Raw genomic sequence first — 16,008 nt, forward strand, 5'->3', positions numbered from 1 at the left:
GTGAGCTGGGAGTTGATAGGCTTCCTCTTTAACATAAGTTTTGGGCGAATGCTGCTGAGTTTTGAATATCCAATGCCACCGCACCTATTTAGACTCACAGGTTTAACAGAAGTTGCTTTCCAGGCCATTTGCCAAAGCTGGGCCACTCAGGCATCCCCACAGTCGTAACATAGAATATATCCAGTTATTAGGGGGACTTGAAAGAGCAAGTGAACTCTATATTTTATTTGGACTAGTGCACTTCAATGCTAGTGTTAGGATGCCTATCAGCATCTTAACTTCAGTAACAGAAGAAAAACAGGAGAGTCTAGCAGTTAGAACATATGACTGAGATGCAGTTTACTCAGTTGTTGTTGCCATACGTATGAGCAGAGATCTAGAACCCTTAGTCCTGGCTGAAGACTCACACTGTGCAATAAGTATTTGTACAAACATATCTGTTCAGTTTTTGGTGTTCAGCTAGCCTTGGGTTACTTCTCTTGTCTTTGATCTTCCCCTCACCCCATCAAAACCGTTATTTACTGTTACTTATCAATTTGCCTGTCTTAATACAAGTGTGATGACTCTTACAGGATGAACATGAAAATTTGAATTTCAGCAATTGAGTAGTTTCTAGCCTTTTTCAATTTGTAAACCCTTAAATATTTGCTGGTGTACTATTCAGTGGTCTATACAATAAAGCCTACTGGCAGTAGTCTTGCTTTTCTGAGTTCAATTTTTGCTGATCCCTTTGAAGTACCCCAGAGATCTAAAGGGACTTGTGGATTACCTGGAATTTTGTGATTTTTAACTACTTTTTATTGGATTTCTTTTCCATTTGCATATATTTCCTTGACTTTCAATTACTGTGCTGGAAGCTGTGGTGTGTTTTTTCTCAGTATGGTCCATTGTTGGCCTCTCAGGTTTTCATACATATTTGATCAGCTCCAATCAAACAACAAATGAAGATGTAAGTTCATAGTTTATTTCTACATATGTTTCTAAATAGTAGCGAGGAGGTTTTTCTCAAATCACACCTGTCTGCATCATTTTGTGAATACCTCATTAGGAAAGAAGACAGTAACATGGTTGTGCTTGATTTGAAAGATCAGATGAAATCTTTTTGCCTATATTTGATGTGGCTTGAAAATATGCTGGTTTATATACATAGTATGTCCATTATGGTTTATGCATACAGGACCTCAATCTTGAAGTAGGAAAATATAGAATAGAGGATAAAAAGAAACAAATATATTTTATACAGTAGGGAATTAATAAATACTTTTCAGTATCTGTTTTTCTTTGAGAGTTCTAAATATTATTTGACTCAAAAATTGATTACTGTGAAAATTTAAAATTGTGTTGAATTCTCTAAACAAAAATTTCATCCTTTATTTTATTTTACCTTTGAAAATTTTTTGCCAGTCTGAGGTCTAAAACCTCTGGCAAGGAGTATATAATTAATTTAAAGGTCAACATTCTCATTTCTACAGTTTTCTATTTTGCGTGTAGGTTTCTACTGTTTTGGTGTGGAAATTATGTTTAACTGTGTGTAAAGTCTTCATGTGTCCTCCCCTAACTAAAAGGAGAAACACAACATGAATGAAAGGAGAAAATAAAATTAGCCTGGGAGCTAATGGTATAGAAAGCTTGTTGGAAATTTAGTAAGTGATCTAACAAAGGACTGCAAACTTTAAATTATTTTGCTGTAATTTTATGTTGTACCTTTTTCATAGGTATTTGGCAGATATAAATGTAGCATCTTTGAGACTGTCAAACACATGTTTTCTCATTGTTTAAGGTCACTATTAAAATAGTAAACTTTACAATCAATACCAATCAACCACAAAAAAACTTCCCAGGCAGAAGGAATCGTGCCTCAGCATCAAGTATCAGAGCAAGTAGCCTGACTTGGAAGAAAGCTACGTTGTTAGTAAGACAGATGAGATACTCTGGTATTCCTCAATTATTAGGTTTAGGCCAACATTGTCTCTCTATGCAAACTTGTTGTGCTTCTGCTATCCCCACTTCCCTCAAATAGATGTCTCTTTTGGATTGTTGAAAGACAGATAGCAGTGACCTGTAACAGTGGAACATGTCTGAATTTCAAGTAAACTGTTCAGTAATTTAGTTTAAAATGTACATCCCCAATTGAATACAGCAAGACATTTTACTCAAGCTCTCAAGTATCTCACAAACAGAAAAGCTAACTAGCTAAGGAAAAATATAATATGCAGTAAAAGGTAGTAATGGCTGCAGATACTTCACAATATTTTAGTGTCATTTGTGAACTGTAGGGAAGATAATGTCATGCGATATGCCATATTATTTGTAAAATTAAACTTAGACCATTAGGTTTAGATGATGAAATTCTTACTGTGAATATATTGATTCCTTGAAATTTTGGGTTGTCTAAATCTATGGAGGTAAAGCATGTGCTCACTTCTAAGATTTTAGGATCCAGCCTTGCATAACAGCCCAAAACTCTAAGCTGTTTGGAAGTGTCATCATGGGTTTTCTGTGGTCTGCTTCTGCAAGTAGCATGTTGCTGCTTTGGTAACCCTTAATTTGTCCCAGCCATTTTTTATATTGTTTTACATGTGATGTATATTGTTCATATCTCTTCAGATTAAAGGATCATGGTCAAATAAAAGAGGTAAAGAAAACTATAATCCCTACAGTTATGGCAACATCTTTACCAATTGCTGTGCTGCACTCTGTGGGCCCCTCTCTCCAAGGTAAGAGTAACAAAAGCATTGTTAACATAAATAGAGCCACCTGACTACTGATGAAAGAATTATTCTTTGCGATTGTGTAAGTTGACTCAGTAAAACTAAAGTTTTGTATTAGTGTCCCTTAGAAGCTTTAATTAGTTTTTTCTTCAGTAGTAAAGAGATAAATTGGTAAATTGTGGTTAAAGTAAATTAGTGATCAGATGCTCTAAAATATATTTAATATTGACATCTGAAATGAAAATAAACTTATTTGTTGTTTGAACTTTTGCCACTGCAGTTAATAACTTACAGCAGTGGAAGATTGCTAGTAGTTAGCCATTGCATAAAGGATAACTTGAAATTTTATTTAACTCTTACATATCTAACAAATGTTTCATGAGTTTAGAAGAGTTTGTGAACCTTTAGTCTACAGCAGCTTGATAATTGTTCATTTTTGACCCATTTTATTTAAATGGACAGTATTTTTTTTATTTAATACTATTAACATATATACATTAAGCTGAATTTGGTGGTCTTACACCAAAGCAATTCAAAAGAAAGCACAATGGATTAAGTTTTGCTGCATACATTTTCACTTTTGAAATCCAAAATGTTTGTATACGTAAGGTTAGAGATGTTTTTTTCAGCTTGAACAAAATGTAGGACAGAACTGAGAGTAGAGAAATAAAACTGCCAGCTGAAAAGACTTCATTCTTTTCTTATTCCAGTGCTCAGTGATTACATAGTTCACACACTACATATGCAGTTTCACTGTAGAGACTAGCTGAGATCTTGTAGATTATTTTTGTGACATACTCATCAATTGATATGTTTTGCTTTGTCTGGAATTCTGTAGTGATGAATCTGAACTACCAAGAAGGAAGAAAGTAAATGACTCTATGGTCCAATGGCCAAGGTGTTTAGTTGGAAGTGGGATTTTATGGCTTCGCTATCAGGAATATCAGAGGTGGTTCTTCTATGAGCAGTCAAAGGTCAACAGGAGAGACTGATGTCTTTTCCTAAATTAGAGAAAACTGGGTAATGATTTCCACATACTGGGTTAACACTGGTGAGAAAGAGTAGCCCTATCTCTGCTTCCTACCTCTGTGGATATTGCCTGAAGCCAGCCCTTTAATTTTGCCATTTTGCTTTTCATAAAAGTATGTGACATAAAAGCTTACTGGCACACTTCAAATTCTTTTGACTCCAAATGGAAATCTTTATTAAAACTGCATCATGTTTCTCAGTATTTGAAATAGCATCTTAGGCTGATACAAGTAGCAGCACACAATTAGACCAGACTGGCATTGGCTCCTGTGTTTTAACAGTTTGTACATTTTTTCCTATTCCATGCAGCAACATTACTTATTTAGATGTCAAAATATATGTAGAAGTTCTTCAGGGAGATATTTTATGACCAAGAGGAAAAATTTACTGACTATAAAATGTAAATTATATCCTTGCTTTTTTTACTTTTAGTCTCAGCTGTGTCCCAAGTCACTAAATATTAATTTTTCCCTTAAATTCTGGAAAAGTGGCTTACCAGCAATTACAGCTTAAAATTCAAATGCCTTTGAGAGTGCAATGCAGGGATAGAGGATCTGTAAATAATCAAAACTTTTCTTACTTCTGTTAAAGATGGTTTCTCATTTTTAAATCTATGCTAGCAAATTCAGAATGCATTTTACATGTCCTCCACAATTACTTTCAAATCTTAATTTAATCCATAGCTGTCAGCATAGGTCTAATCAGTGTTCTGATATAATAAATCATATAACATTTTAAGCATTTTTAATCTTTAACTAGGTTAGATTATTCCATTCTATTAATTTTTTTAAAATCTTATGTAGATTTTTACTTATTTTTAGTAATTTCTTCACAAAGCATTTTCTTAGGTGAAAATAAGCAATTTTATGAGTGCATCACTTTGGCAAGCACAGTGGAGTATTAGAAGTGGTGTTAAGTAGCTGTCATGAAAAACCTGATGAGTAAGTTTTCTGTCTGAACAAAAGTTCATCTTTCTTTCTTTCTTGCTAAATTTTGTGACTAAGTAGTTTTAATTTAGATGTGAAAACTGGCAAAAAAAACAACCTTCAGAAGAGATGCTGAATCAAAGTGCCCTAGTGAGTTTTGTAATTTATTTTCACATCTATGGTTTAAAATTCTTTGGTTTTGTGGTATCTGCTGGTAAGCTTATAAATCTACTGTCTGTGATAAAAATCCAGAAAAGTAGTAGTATGTATGACTGTGTGATAGGCAGTATCACAAGGAAGAAGTACCTTACTGATGAGTACAAATGAAGTCTTCTACTTTAGTTGAGTAAAAGAGGACATTCTTTTTATTGAGAGGAAGTAGTTATTGACCAGAAATATTTCTAACTCTTTTTCTTTATTGTGATTATTCTGTAGCTTAATTGACAGAAGAGGATTTATACAACCAGATACACCGCAATTAGCAGGACCGTCAAATGGCATTACTATGTATGGGGCCACACAATCTCAGAGCAACATGGTAGGAATCATCCCATAGTGTTGTTCATCAAGATTCCTGTGAATGTTTTTCTTCTCCACTTTCATGTGAACTAATCAAGTAATAACTAACTGGATACAGCTGACACACTGGGTGGAATGACTTGTTTATTAACAGTAAAGAAAAAAAACCAAAACCCAAGGCTCTTTTTAATATATGTTTCACACAGTGTAATAGTTATGGCTCATGGATTCTTAAAAAAAAAAAAAAGGCTTTTCTACACTTGATTTATTGAATATACTGGCATTTTGACTTTTACTGTTGACACCTGCTGTGTTTTCAACTGGAATATTCAAGTATCATGGACGCTCTGGTTCATCATTTTCCAGCTAACTGTTATTTTATATGGCACTTCCTTCATACTTTATTTCCTTCCTTGCTTGTACACTGCGGTTTTGCATAGACTAATGTATTTAAAAAAACAAAGATGAACAAAGAGAAGTTTCTAGGGGAGAAGTATTTTGAAGAAAGAGCAGGAGGACACTGAACTTGCAATGAACAAAAAATGGCAACTGGATGGTTACAACAAAAGCTTTTAAACACCTTTGAAACTGTGCCAATAGTTTTTACTTTGTTTTTTGCTGGTAGCATTGGCTATCATAATGGAAGATAGGATTTCCAGTGCCAAGAAGAAGAGAATAACTGGAAAGATCTTTTTCCAAAGGCAAGCATCTTGCATATGTGCCTATTTCTGAACTGTTATCCACATATCTTCATATAATGTGGGTTCTAAGACTTTGCCCAAGAAGTCATGAGTTATGGACACCCTCCCTCTGCCAAAAAAGAGGAAGCCACAAGGCCTTCTGACATAATTCAGCCTTTCTTTTGAACAAAAGAAGAAAAGACACCCTCTTCTCAGACAGATTAGTTTTTGTGTCACTGATAAACTCGTGTAAAAATTTTGGTTTAGTTCCTAAGCTGGTTTTACGTATTACTTTGAGGATTAAATAGATTTGTTAGTCTCCTTAATAAGAAAATTTATTAGAGGCACAGTGTTAAGTCTGAATCTTCTGTGAGGTGCAGTTGAGCAGAACAAGGTAATGCTCCATGCAGATTATCAAAATAATATAACTCTGAAGAGAGAAAAGGGTGTTTAAAAAAAAAAAAAAAAGAGAAAGCAAACCTTAGAAATGGGCTGAGGTCTTTCAGGGATTACCCAAACTTTCTGACTCTGTCAAGGCTTCTTATTTGTGAGGATCATAAACCCACAGTATGTCCCTGGCATTAAATTACCTTATCATTATAAGGATTATACTTGCATTATAAGAAGACACTATCATTATTCCTAGATATTAATGAGAAAATCTTGTGCTAGTTTGATAGAAAATTGACTAAGTTTGTCTCTAGGAATGGAGAAATCTGTTATGGTATTACTTTAAGTCAAACAGGCAACTGTTATGATTTTTAAGTGTAATACCGGTAATTACACAAATTCTTTGAGGGCTTGAACTTCTTATGTCCTAGAACACCACACCACATGAGCTGGGAAAGGCTTAGGTTCTTTAACAGTTATCAAAATCACTAGGAAATGTCCAGATTTCATTCCTGAAAATGATCTCTTAGAAAAAGCTTGAAAAATGTAATATGTCAAGTTTGATTTGGAGGAATATCTGTTATCACTGTAATGCTATTTTTCTCATTATACCTGGTCTGTATCCAAGACCAGTTGGTTTCTAGTGGCCTCTGGCTATAAGGATTAAAATTTCTCCCTTCAGTTTTGTTGCAAACTGTTAAAGACATGCTTAGTTTACCAGTCTCTCTAACACTGTTTTCTCTTCCCTATTGAAGGGGATGTGTCTGGTACTGCCGCTTGTATTATTACAATTTTAGATAAGGACAGACAAAGTAAAATTCCTTGACTTGAAAGGGCATGTGTAGATCATAGTCTTACACCATAAATACTTTTTAAATCGCAGAGGTTTAGCCATTTATACATCTTCAAAGATATTTACACTATTTTAGCAAGCTTAATGCTTCTGCGTACAAGAAATAATTTACTAGAAATCTGAAGTGTGTTTCAGTACACCTTTATGGTGTGTCTCCAGTTTTATTCCAGAATGGATTGCATCTTCTTATCTCAACATTGAATCCTAATGTCTAGATGTTATGCTGCTTAATCCACATAGCGTGCTAAAATGTCTATCCTGCCCACTGATATTAAATAAAGATTTTAATGAGCATATTCTCTCACAATTGTCTTCTCTTTTTCCTTCCCTCTTTCATTTCCTTCTCTTCCCTCAAATCTTTTACTCAGTGACTTGTGTCTTTCTAAATAGAATTATTGTGCCTCACCCAACTAGCTTCTTATCTCTCTTTAAATCTCTCTGGGTTGCTTAGTATTATATTCTCTTTTCATGTATTTTAATGAATCTTTTAGCATAGCATCATTTTTGCATTTAAACTCAACGTAAATATCAGGTTAAGTGTAAAGTTGCCAGATGCTTGTTTTCAGTGCAATGTATTATCTCTTATTCAGTATACCATTTGTGGGGCACTATTTTTGTATTTAACAGCTTTTGTGGTAATTTTGCCTCTGAGACTTTGGATGTTTCATATAGGATCTACTCTACTCATGATAGTGACCCAGTTTGTCACAATCTCAAAAAGTCAGGATTATTGCTATAATCAGTGCTTGATAAACCCATACTGTGATTTTATTTTTTTATAGATCTTTATAGAGGAGATTTTTCTCATGTTCTGTCCTTAGTATCTCCCTTATTTTACTAAAAGCTGAAGTTGTATTTACTTTTATGAAGACTGGAAGCACATACAATTATTATTTTGCCAGTATGTTCCAAGTGTTTTTAATTTCTTTTCCAATACAATTTGAAATTAGTCTGGTAAATTGATTAGCCAACTTCTTAATATCCTTATCCACATGACAAGCATGGTCACTTGAAGCTCATAATCCATACATCTAGTTATTTCCAAAGTATTTCCCTATTGCATTTTACTGCTGATTATTTTTGCAACCTTGTCATTAGCCGGATTGCCCAAGTATATCTCTTATTCTTAAGAATTTCTTTTTTTGTGTGAAGCACAGTATCTCATCCATTATGAAATAAGAATTTTCTCTGTAATTTATTCTTTCTCTTTCATTTTGAAGTTTATTTTGTGTTCTGAAAAAAGTTCTAATTTCACTATAAACCCACCAGCTACCATTACTTAGGTCTGCACTGTTGTAGTACTTAGCTTTCCCTTAAAAGCCTGAGCTGACCCTTGGGGTTTGATACAAGGTATTTTATTCTTTAGTATTTCATTGAGAGGAAACACAGACTATCTCACTCCATGCATTTTTTTTTTTTGTGAGGAATTAGTTTTATATTTACTATGATGTCTCTAGGAGTTGTCTAATGCCTTATAAACTCATAGACTTCGCTGCTATCTGACTTTGTGTCAGGACAGGTTTATTTCCTTGTTTTTAAGAAATTTGCTTGTACTCCTGCATTCCTAGGCATCTCTTCTTCAGTGCTTAGGTAGTTCCTTGTGTGCCAAAATTCCCTTATTTCTAGTTCTCTGTTTCCTTTCTTGGATGCAAATTCTTTAGAGTGTTTTCTTACTTATATGCACCACTAAAAATTGTAGGAGCCATAGTGCATGTGCAACATTCGTTACCAGTGAGATGTGCAGGAAAGTCCTCTCCCAGGTGTTCACATAAGTATTTCTATTACTCATCTGGAAACAGATCCAGCTGTGACAGTCCTGGTGTACTTTTTCCTTTGATTTTCATGTTTTCATTGTTAGCAGTAAGTATTTCTATTACGACAGTAATAGGATCGGCAAGGACAGGAATCCCCTTTTGCTGGGAGTGTTTCCTTGTATATTTACCGGTGTCCTTCCCAAATGCCTGAAACAGAAGTCAACATCACTACAGTCAAGGTTTTTCATTAAAGCATTTTACTTCACGGTTAAAATGGGTTTAGGGCACATGCAAGTAAATCAACTTCAGCATTTTGCCTTGGGTTGGAATATGTTTTAGGAGCAATTCTTTTGATAGTGCATGTTCGCTGCAATTTAATTCATGTCCTGGAGCAGTGTCAGAGCACATGAACTAGATTTATTTTACCTCATCACAGATCTGCTCCTTGTGCACTGTAGTACTTGATAGTGGAGCGATTCCCTTGGTGTGATTTGTGGCTCAGTTCTTGCACAGTATCCACAGTACATTGATTTTGATTGTGAAATCCTGCACCTGTTGGGAACAGTTATACAGCTCCATCCCTCCACTTTTTACCTATCTACTGTATCCACCTAGTATGGTATTTCAGCATCCTTCCTGTTACTTCATAGCGCTGTCAGCCTCCTCTGAACTTCTTGTTGTTTGTACTTTATTCGGAGATGCTGAGATAATTCAACCTCCTTTTCTCCATCTTCTGAGAATTGTAACAATTCTTGAATGTTACTAGTGTTTAGAAAATTTTTAACAAAGTTTATTTAAAATTTAAACTAAATGATCTCTGATTATTTAGAAATAAACACATTTAGAAATGTGAAAAATCTATTGCCATGTACAACAACGATGTTACCAAGTATTTTCTGTGTAGCTTAGAAAAAAAACAGATTTTCTTCAGGAAAAAAATTTGTTTCCTTAGTTGTTTGTATTTATTATTTGTGAAATAAACACAGAATTCTAGGTTTTGTCTAATTTACTTTAATTTATGCTTTTTTATGTAAAAATAAATATAGATATGGCTAAAAATTTCTATGCATGCATGTAGTTGAACTTCTGTACTGGTAGAACTTATTGGACTTATCTTACCTCCAGAATCTGCTGTTCCTCTTGAAACAGTGGAAAATAAAGCCAGGTCTGAAGTAAGAAGGTACTGGTGGAATAGTTTTGACAGATTTTTAGTTATTTAGATTTCAGTTCTTGGGTTTCTTTTTGTTGTAGTCATAGGCTTTTTTATTTCATTTGAAATCCTGGTGTTGAATAATTCATGTGATTAGTAGCAGTTAAGGCTTCTGGCCCTAAATTTCATTCAGTCAAGAGTGAAATATGGAATCGAGGAAAACCTACCATGCCAGCCCTATAAACAAATCTGATTTCCTTGTTTAGGTTTGTGTTGGCTGTTTAAACTCAAGAATAGTCTTGCCTGTATATTGAGTGTTTTTATCAGATATTTTTGAGGGCTTCATTGAGCACATATACTTTTTCTAGTTTAAACGCTGCCCTAGTTCTCTTTCGAAAGCTGTTTACAGCCTGTATTTTCCCAAAGATTTCATGCTGCTCACCATTAAACAAAAAAAGAAAAGGAAAACCTGAAATGTATCTAAATGAAAAGAGAGGCTTTAGGGAAATGACAAGTACATGAAAAATGAAGAAGAAAAATACAGCACCTGAAGAAGTTTATAACACTACTTAATGGAGCTTTATGAGGCTACTTTTTCTTTTCCAGTATTGATTCAATTGAAATGCAGCAGAGTTCTGTAAGAAAATGAATTCACACTATACAATGAATTCAAGTAAATTACCTTCAACTAATTTAAAAGGGTGTACTTGTATTACTTGTATTGCCTGGAACACATTAATGATTGCCTTTTGAAGATCAGAGCTGAAAGTTCACTAAAGCAATAAGTCAGTTGCTAATGTTATTTGTTTTCAGTGTACTCCAGTGGTTATAGGCATTCCTTTGTTATTTAACTTGCGTTTTGGCTGCTGCTTTTAAGAGAAGATAGATTTTGTTGGTCTTTTTGAAGTTTGAAAATTCAGTTAGCATATTTTTGAGGTCTGCACAGTAAGGTTAGTTGAAGGGGCTATAGTTTAATTGAAGTAAGCAGGTGTGAATAACAGAATATTGATCAAGAATGAGTTATTCACACTGAATTACTAATTGAAAACATGACTTTAAAAGATGCTGACAGTTTTTTTCTTAGTAACTTAAGCAAGGTTTCAGCTTTAAACCTGTGAGTAATCCCCCTGAAATTATAGGGGACCACTTCAGTTGTTTGACTGGGGCTGTTCGTCATTTTGTGGGGGGGAAATTGCTTACAATTTATATGAACTCAATTCATGTAGTAGGAAGTTTTTCTGAAAGCAGAAGTGTTGGAAATATGTAATTGAGTAAGGATTGGACTTCTGCCTATCAAAAAATAGTTGGTCTGGAAGTCCTAAACAACTTAGTCATCTTTTAAATACTACCTATCTACTATGACAAGTACTCTGCCTGCACACTTTCTGAGTGCAACGTGTGCATCCATCATTAAGCTATTCAGTGGTGAAACTGGAGAACCTGAAAATAGCAGAGGAACCATTCTTGGTTGTGGTTTTCATTATACAGTAAAGGAAGCAAAAGTCTTTCCATGAGTTTCCTTAGGGTGTATCACAGTGGCTTATTAAACTCAAAGGGGCATTTTAGGGAATTGCTATGATGGTAGTAGCAATGGTTATGATCGTAATATTGGAAAAGATGATGGATTTGTAACATCTAGTGATTTGATATAGATCAAAGAACTTAGTCATAAAGCAGAACATACTGCTTTAACAGAATTCTTGAAATAACTAGAGTGAATAGGCATGTCTTACCTCTGGATGTATCTTTTGTTTTGCTTGCTTGCTTCCAAATGTTCTTCATTGCATTGGATTTATAGTTGTATTCATTGATTGTAGTGTTTTTCTTACACAGCAGAACAGTACTATGGCAAATGAATCTAACAAGATTTTGAAAATCTGCAGATGTTATAACTGATCTGGCTAGGAATTAAATATATTTTTTTCCTTGGAAGCTCTCAAAAATCATACCAATTTGTGTTAAAGAAAATTTGGCAGTAGGTGTAGTACCCACTTAGCTAGCTGGACATTATTGAATCACCTACCTGTCTTGTCATCTCAAGGAATAAGTGATAATTTTGTATAAACAGGAATAGGTGTAGAGCCAAAAGCATTTCTGGTAATAGTCACTTCAGCCTAACTGAATTTATATTATGCTGAATTTTGCTTGTTTTTGAGACAGTACTTGCCAGAAAAGGTTTTGTTTTATACATTGATTGTTCACATTGTCAAGATTAGTCAAGAAACTACCTAAAAAATCATTCAGGTTGATCTCAAATTGATATGTCTGCAGTGCTGCCTGATTTCCACACATCCACTAGAATATAGAGTATAGTGTAGTATATTCTGGAGAATGTATATATCATGTATTAAAAAATAATGTAAGAAAAAATTTTTACTCATAAGGGCTGTATTGCCAACTATATTTTTATAAAAATCACCTGCGTCAAAGGAATTCTTGTTCTGGAAACCTTCTGTAGTAGCTTAATTCCTGCATGTGAAGACCAGTTAAAAGAAGACAATTGCCTAGTGTTTTTGAACTTAAAGATGCTTAGGTCTATTTTAAAGACTACCGAAGCCCTTAAGTGAACACTGTAAATGTTTTTCATAATTTACTTTGATAATAATTCAAAGCATTGGCTCAGTTATGCGTGCCTTTCTTTTTTTCTCTGGGCAGCATGCAATGGGATTTTTGGGTGGCTAACCGTGGAATGATACTAATGGCTTTCTTTTTTTTCTCTTCACATCCCATTCTTTTCCATACCTTTTTGTCCATATTCTCCCTTTTTTTTTTCTCTGTTTTGTTTGCGTTGTATGATTTTGACACCCTTTCCATTCTACAGTGTGACCAAGATCAGTGCATTCAGAGCACCAAATTCGTTTTGCAGGCTGCTGCCACCCCTCTACTACAGAGTGAGCCAAGCATAACTAGTGAAGAGCTACCTTTACCAGGAAAGACTTCTATCAGTGGGCCTTGTGCAGCTCTAACTCTAGGGCAACCGACACCACCATCTTCTATGCCAAATCTCACATCAGATTCAGGTTTGACAGACATCATACCATTAAAAGAGGAACACGAAGGTCATCAATTTCTCACTCCTGAAGAAGCTCCATCACCTCCTGGGATGTTGCCAAGTGGAAGTCCTATCACACACAGCCATACAATGCACGTCCTGAGTCTAGCCAGCCAGGATTCATTGCATGAAGACTCAGTACGTGGTCTCGTGAAGCTTAGCTCAGTTTGAACAGCTTTTTTGAACATCGCACCATTTCCTGGTGTCTGTACAAATCTCTAATTAACAGGAATGACACTTCAGTACCGCTGTAAGACTTCATAACATACCTATAATGGAAACTATATCGCATAGTGGAGTCTACTAAAAAAACAAGTTATTTTTCAATGGAGCTATGGCATTTTTTTGAACAGGTTGCTAATGGTTGTGCTTTGATGGTGACTGCATTTTATTTTTAAATAAAACCAGAAGAGGTCAATAATCTTGTTTTCTGAAGCTTTGGTACCCCAAGTTGGAAGTCTGCCTGTAACAAACACCATGTACAGTACAAAAAGAGAGAGATTATTGGATGTAAGTGTCATGCTCTGTGTTCTATGCTCTTGTAATACACACTTGTTAAGGCTTACCACACCTGTGGCCAGAATGATCTGCACTTACATGTTATGCTACCAATATTTGAGAATAGAAAATTACCATTCCATTTGTTAATACAAAAAAAAAGACTGCAGATGTGGATTTGCATGCCACGCTACAGTATGTGTTACAGTGGTGTTGGTATTAAGAGAAAGTGCTGCTTTTTTATTTGTGACTTTGAAAGTGCTGTTTCATTTAAAGACAGTACAATAAACAAATTAATGGACTATATTTTTTCAATTTATTAAATTTTATTTTAAATTAATCAGTGGTGCCTAGAAGGTGACGAATTACTGATTTGATCATGTTGCATATCATTTAACCTTCTGTTTAAGTGTTTAGAGTGAGGTATTGTGTTGTGCCATACCACAAAATTCTTCCACTCCCTAATGTGATACAGTTACCTGTGGACCTCCAATAAAATTACATCCTCTATTTTGTGGACATGTGTACAGTTATCCTTACACAGTTTTGGTGGGGAAAGAGGGGGAAATTGTGACTTGGTAACACAGTTTGTAAAGATTTGACTGGAATATATGTACATAATTAAACTAGTGCTATGGAGGAATAGTTGGTTATGATTAGGGTGGCTTCACCATTTTTTATGGCTTTGTTTGAGATGTGTATTTGCTCCCATAAGAGGTCCTTACTTGGAAACAGTAGAATTACCTTCTGCTTGCACTGTAATTTTATGTTCTTTATCATAGGGCTAAAGGGTGAGGGGCTTAAGATTGAAGACAGAGAGCTTAGTGAAGTAATCTTAAATGATTAACATAGTCAGTAGCTGTCCTCAACCATCATCCTTCATTTGTATTTGTCCTTTGATATTTTAAATGGAAATCTTGATTTCATAGAATTCTTCTGTCCTTTTTGTTTGTTTAAGTAAAGCACAACTAAGAGGTTAAAGAGATTTTTATAAGTGTTTTTCATGACAGCTGAAGAGAACCTTAGTTAAGCAGAGAAACTGTAATAGCTTTAATACTGTATTTACCTGCTTTTCAGAGTGTGGAACCTGGATTCTTCTTTTCTAAGGACAATCTAAGTACAGAATATGCTTTATCTGATGCTTCTATTACATGAAAGCCATAGTTAAGAAAAGTACCACCCGTTAAGAAATGTAACAGTTCTGTATTGTTGACTGTGGTCATTCAGCAACACTAAGTTAAAATCTTTTTTCTTTTTTACTTTCATTGTTGAAATTGAGAACAATCAGCCTGCAGAAAATCACTTACCCGTGCTATTGAAGGTTCAGACAAGATACTGACAAATCCCCTACTCCTCTAAGATTTCGTAAGCAATCTGTTTCTATAATTGATGATGCTAGCTTTGACCTAATTCAGTGTGTAGAATATAGCAATGGTTTCTGTCTGTAAGTGCCATAATGGGTCTAACAAAGAACCTCTAGCAGTCAAACCTGTCCCAGTCATTTGAGCCACGAAAGAAGCTCTAGCAGACAAGTCTGTCCCAGATGCTGTAACTACCCTCCCAGCATTTTCCAGAAGCTGAGACAGTCTCGAGTTCTTTCCACCAGCCAAACTGTGGTGACTGACATGTCCCAGTTGGCTGATCTCCCAATAAGCCACAAGTATCAGCACTTACTTCTGTATCTGCTCTTGAAGAAGAGTCAGTGATACTGATGATCTTGATTTCATCTTTCTCTAATACGGCTTCACATGTATGAAGCTGTGAACATCTGCATTAAAACAGGTAATGGATTGAGGGCTGGAGATACTGGCCTCATAGACCTGGGTAAAGAATCCCAGCTTTTGAGGTTGTAGACCAGTATTTGATGAATAATTATCTCATAATTATTCTGTGTCTGTGGGTAGTTAACTGTGGGTGCATTATTCACTACAGAGAAGGGCAAGTCAAATATTTTTAATGTGGTATCAAAACTTTCCAGTTGTATAAGTAATAATGATGAGGATGACTATTTTAAGGAAATTGTTCTTTTTAAGTCTCCCTGAAATAGACGGGGGATTTTATGTTTCCAAGAATACCAGCTTCGTGACAACATTTATATGTCATTGCCACTAGGGAGTAGTGCAGAAGGCTCTGTGCACAATAAAATTTGTGTCAGTTTTAACATGAAAGGGAAGGGAGTGGGACAGGATTAGAGTCTGTATGCTGTTTGCCGCGTGCTCATGCTTTCTGCTATCATTTTCTGAACTTTGTTTTGTTTATAAGTGAGGTGTAAGAATTACCAAACAAATTGGAAACAGATGCCTTAGTTTAAACATGTGCTAGTTACATACTTGTTCAGGTGACTTTCTTTTAGTTTTTAAGATAATGGTCTTATTTTCTAAACATGTTGCCTATGTTTCTAAGTTTGGTGTTTGAAAAGGCACTTAATACCTTGAATTCGTTTATA

The 16,008-nt window shown here is 35.0% G+C and overlaps 1 protein-coding gene across 4 annotated transcripts in view; it reads left to right on the top strand.

Moving 5' to 3' along the window:
- ZDHHC14 (zinc finger DHHC-type containing 14) overlaps positions 1–14,095 on the top strand; it is a 99,268-nt gene extending 85,173 nt beyond the window's left edge. For 2 of the 4 annotated variants that reach the window (XM_018077996.2, XM_008932330.3), the window contains exons 6-9: positions 847–949; positions 2,608–2,717; positions 5,102–5,204; positions 12,834–14,095. In XM_018077996.2, coding sequence (XP_017933485.1) covers positions 847–949; positions 2,608–2,717; positions 5,102–5,204; positions 12,834–13,235 — 718 coding nt within the window. In that variant the 3' untranslated portion in view covers positions 13,236–14,095. The remainder of the gene's footprint in view (positions 1–846; positions 950–2,607; positions 2,718–5,101; positions 5,205–12,833) is intronic. The other 2 variants (XM_018077997.2, XM_018077998.2) reach the window with 1 other exon arrangement.
- Positions 14,096–16,008: the final 1,913 nt, after the last annotated feature.

This window comes from Manacus vitellinus, unplaced genomic scaffold (assembly GCF_001715985.3).
Source record: "Manacus vitellinus isolate BGI_N305 unplaced genomic scaffold, ASM171598v3 scaffold_4_pilon, whole genome shotgun sequence".
NCBI classification, from domain to species: domain Eukaryota; kingdom Metazoa; phylum Chordata; class Aves; order Passeriformes; family Pipridae; genus Manacus; species Manacus vitellinus.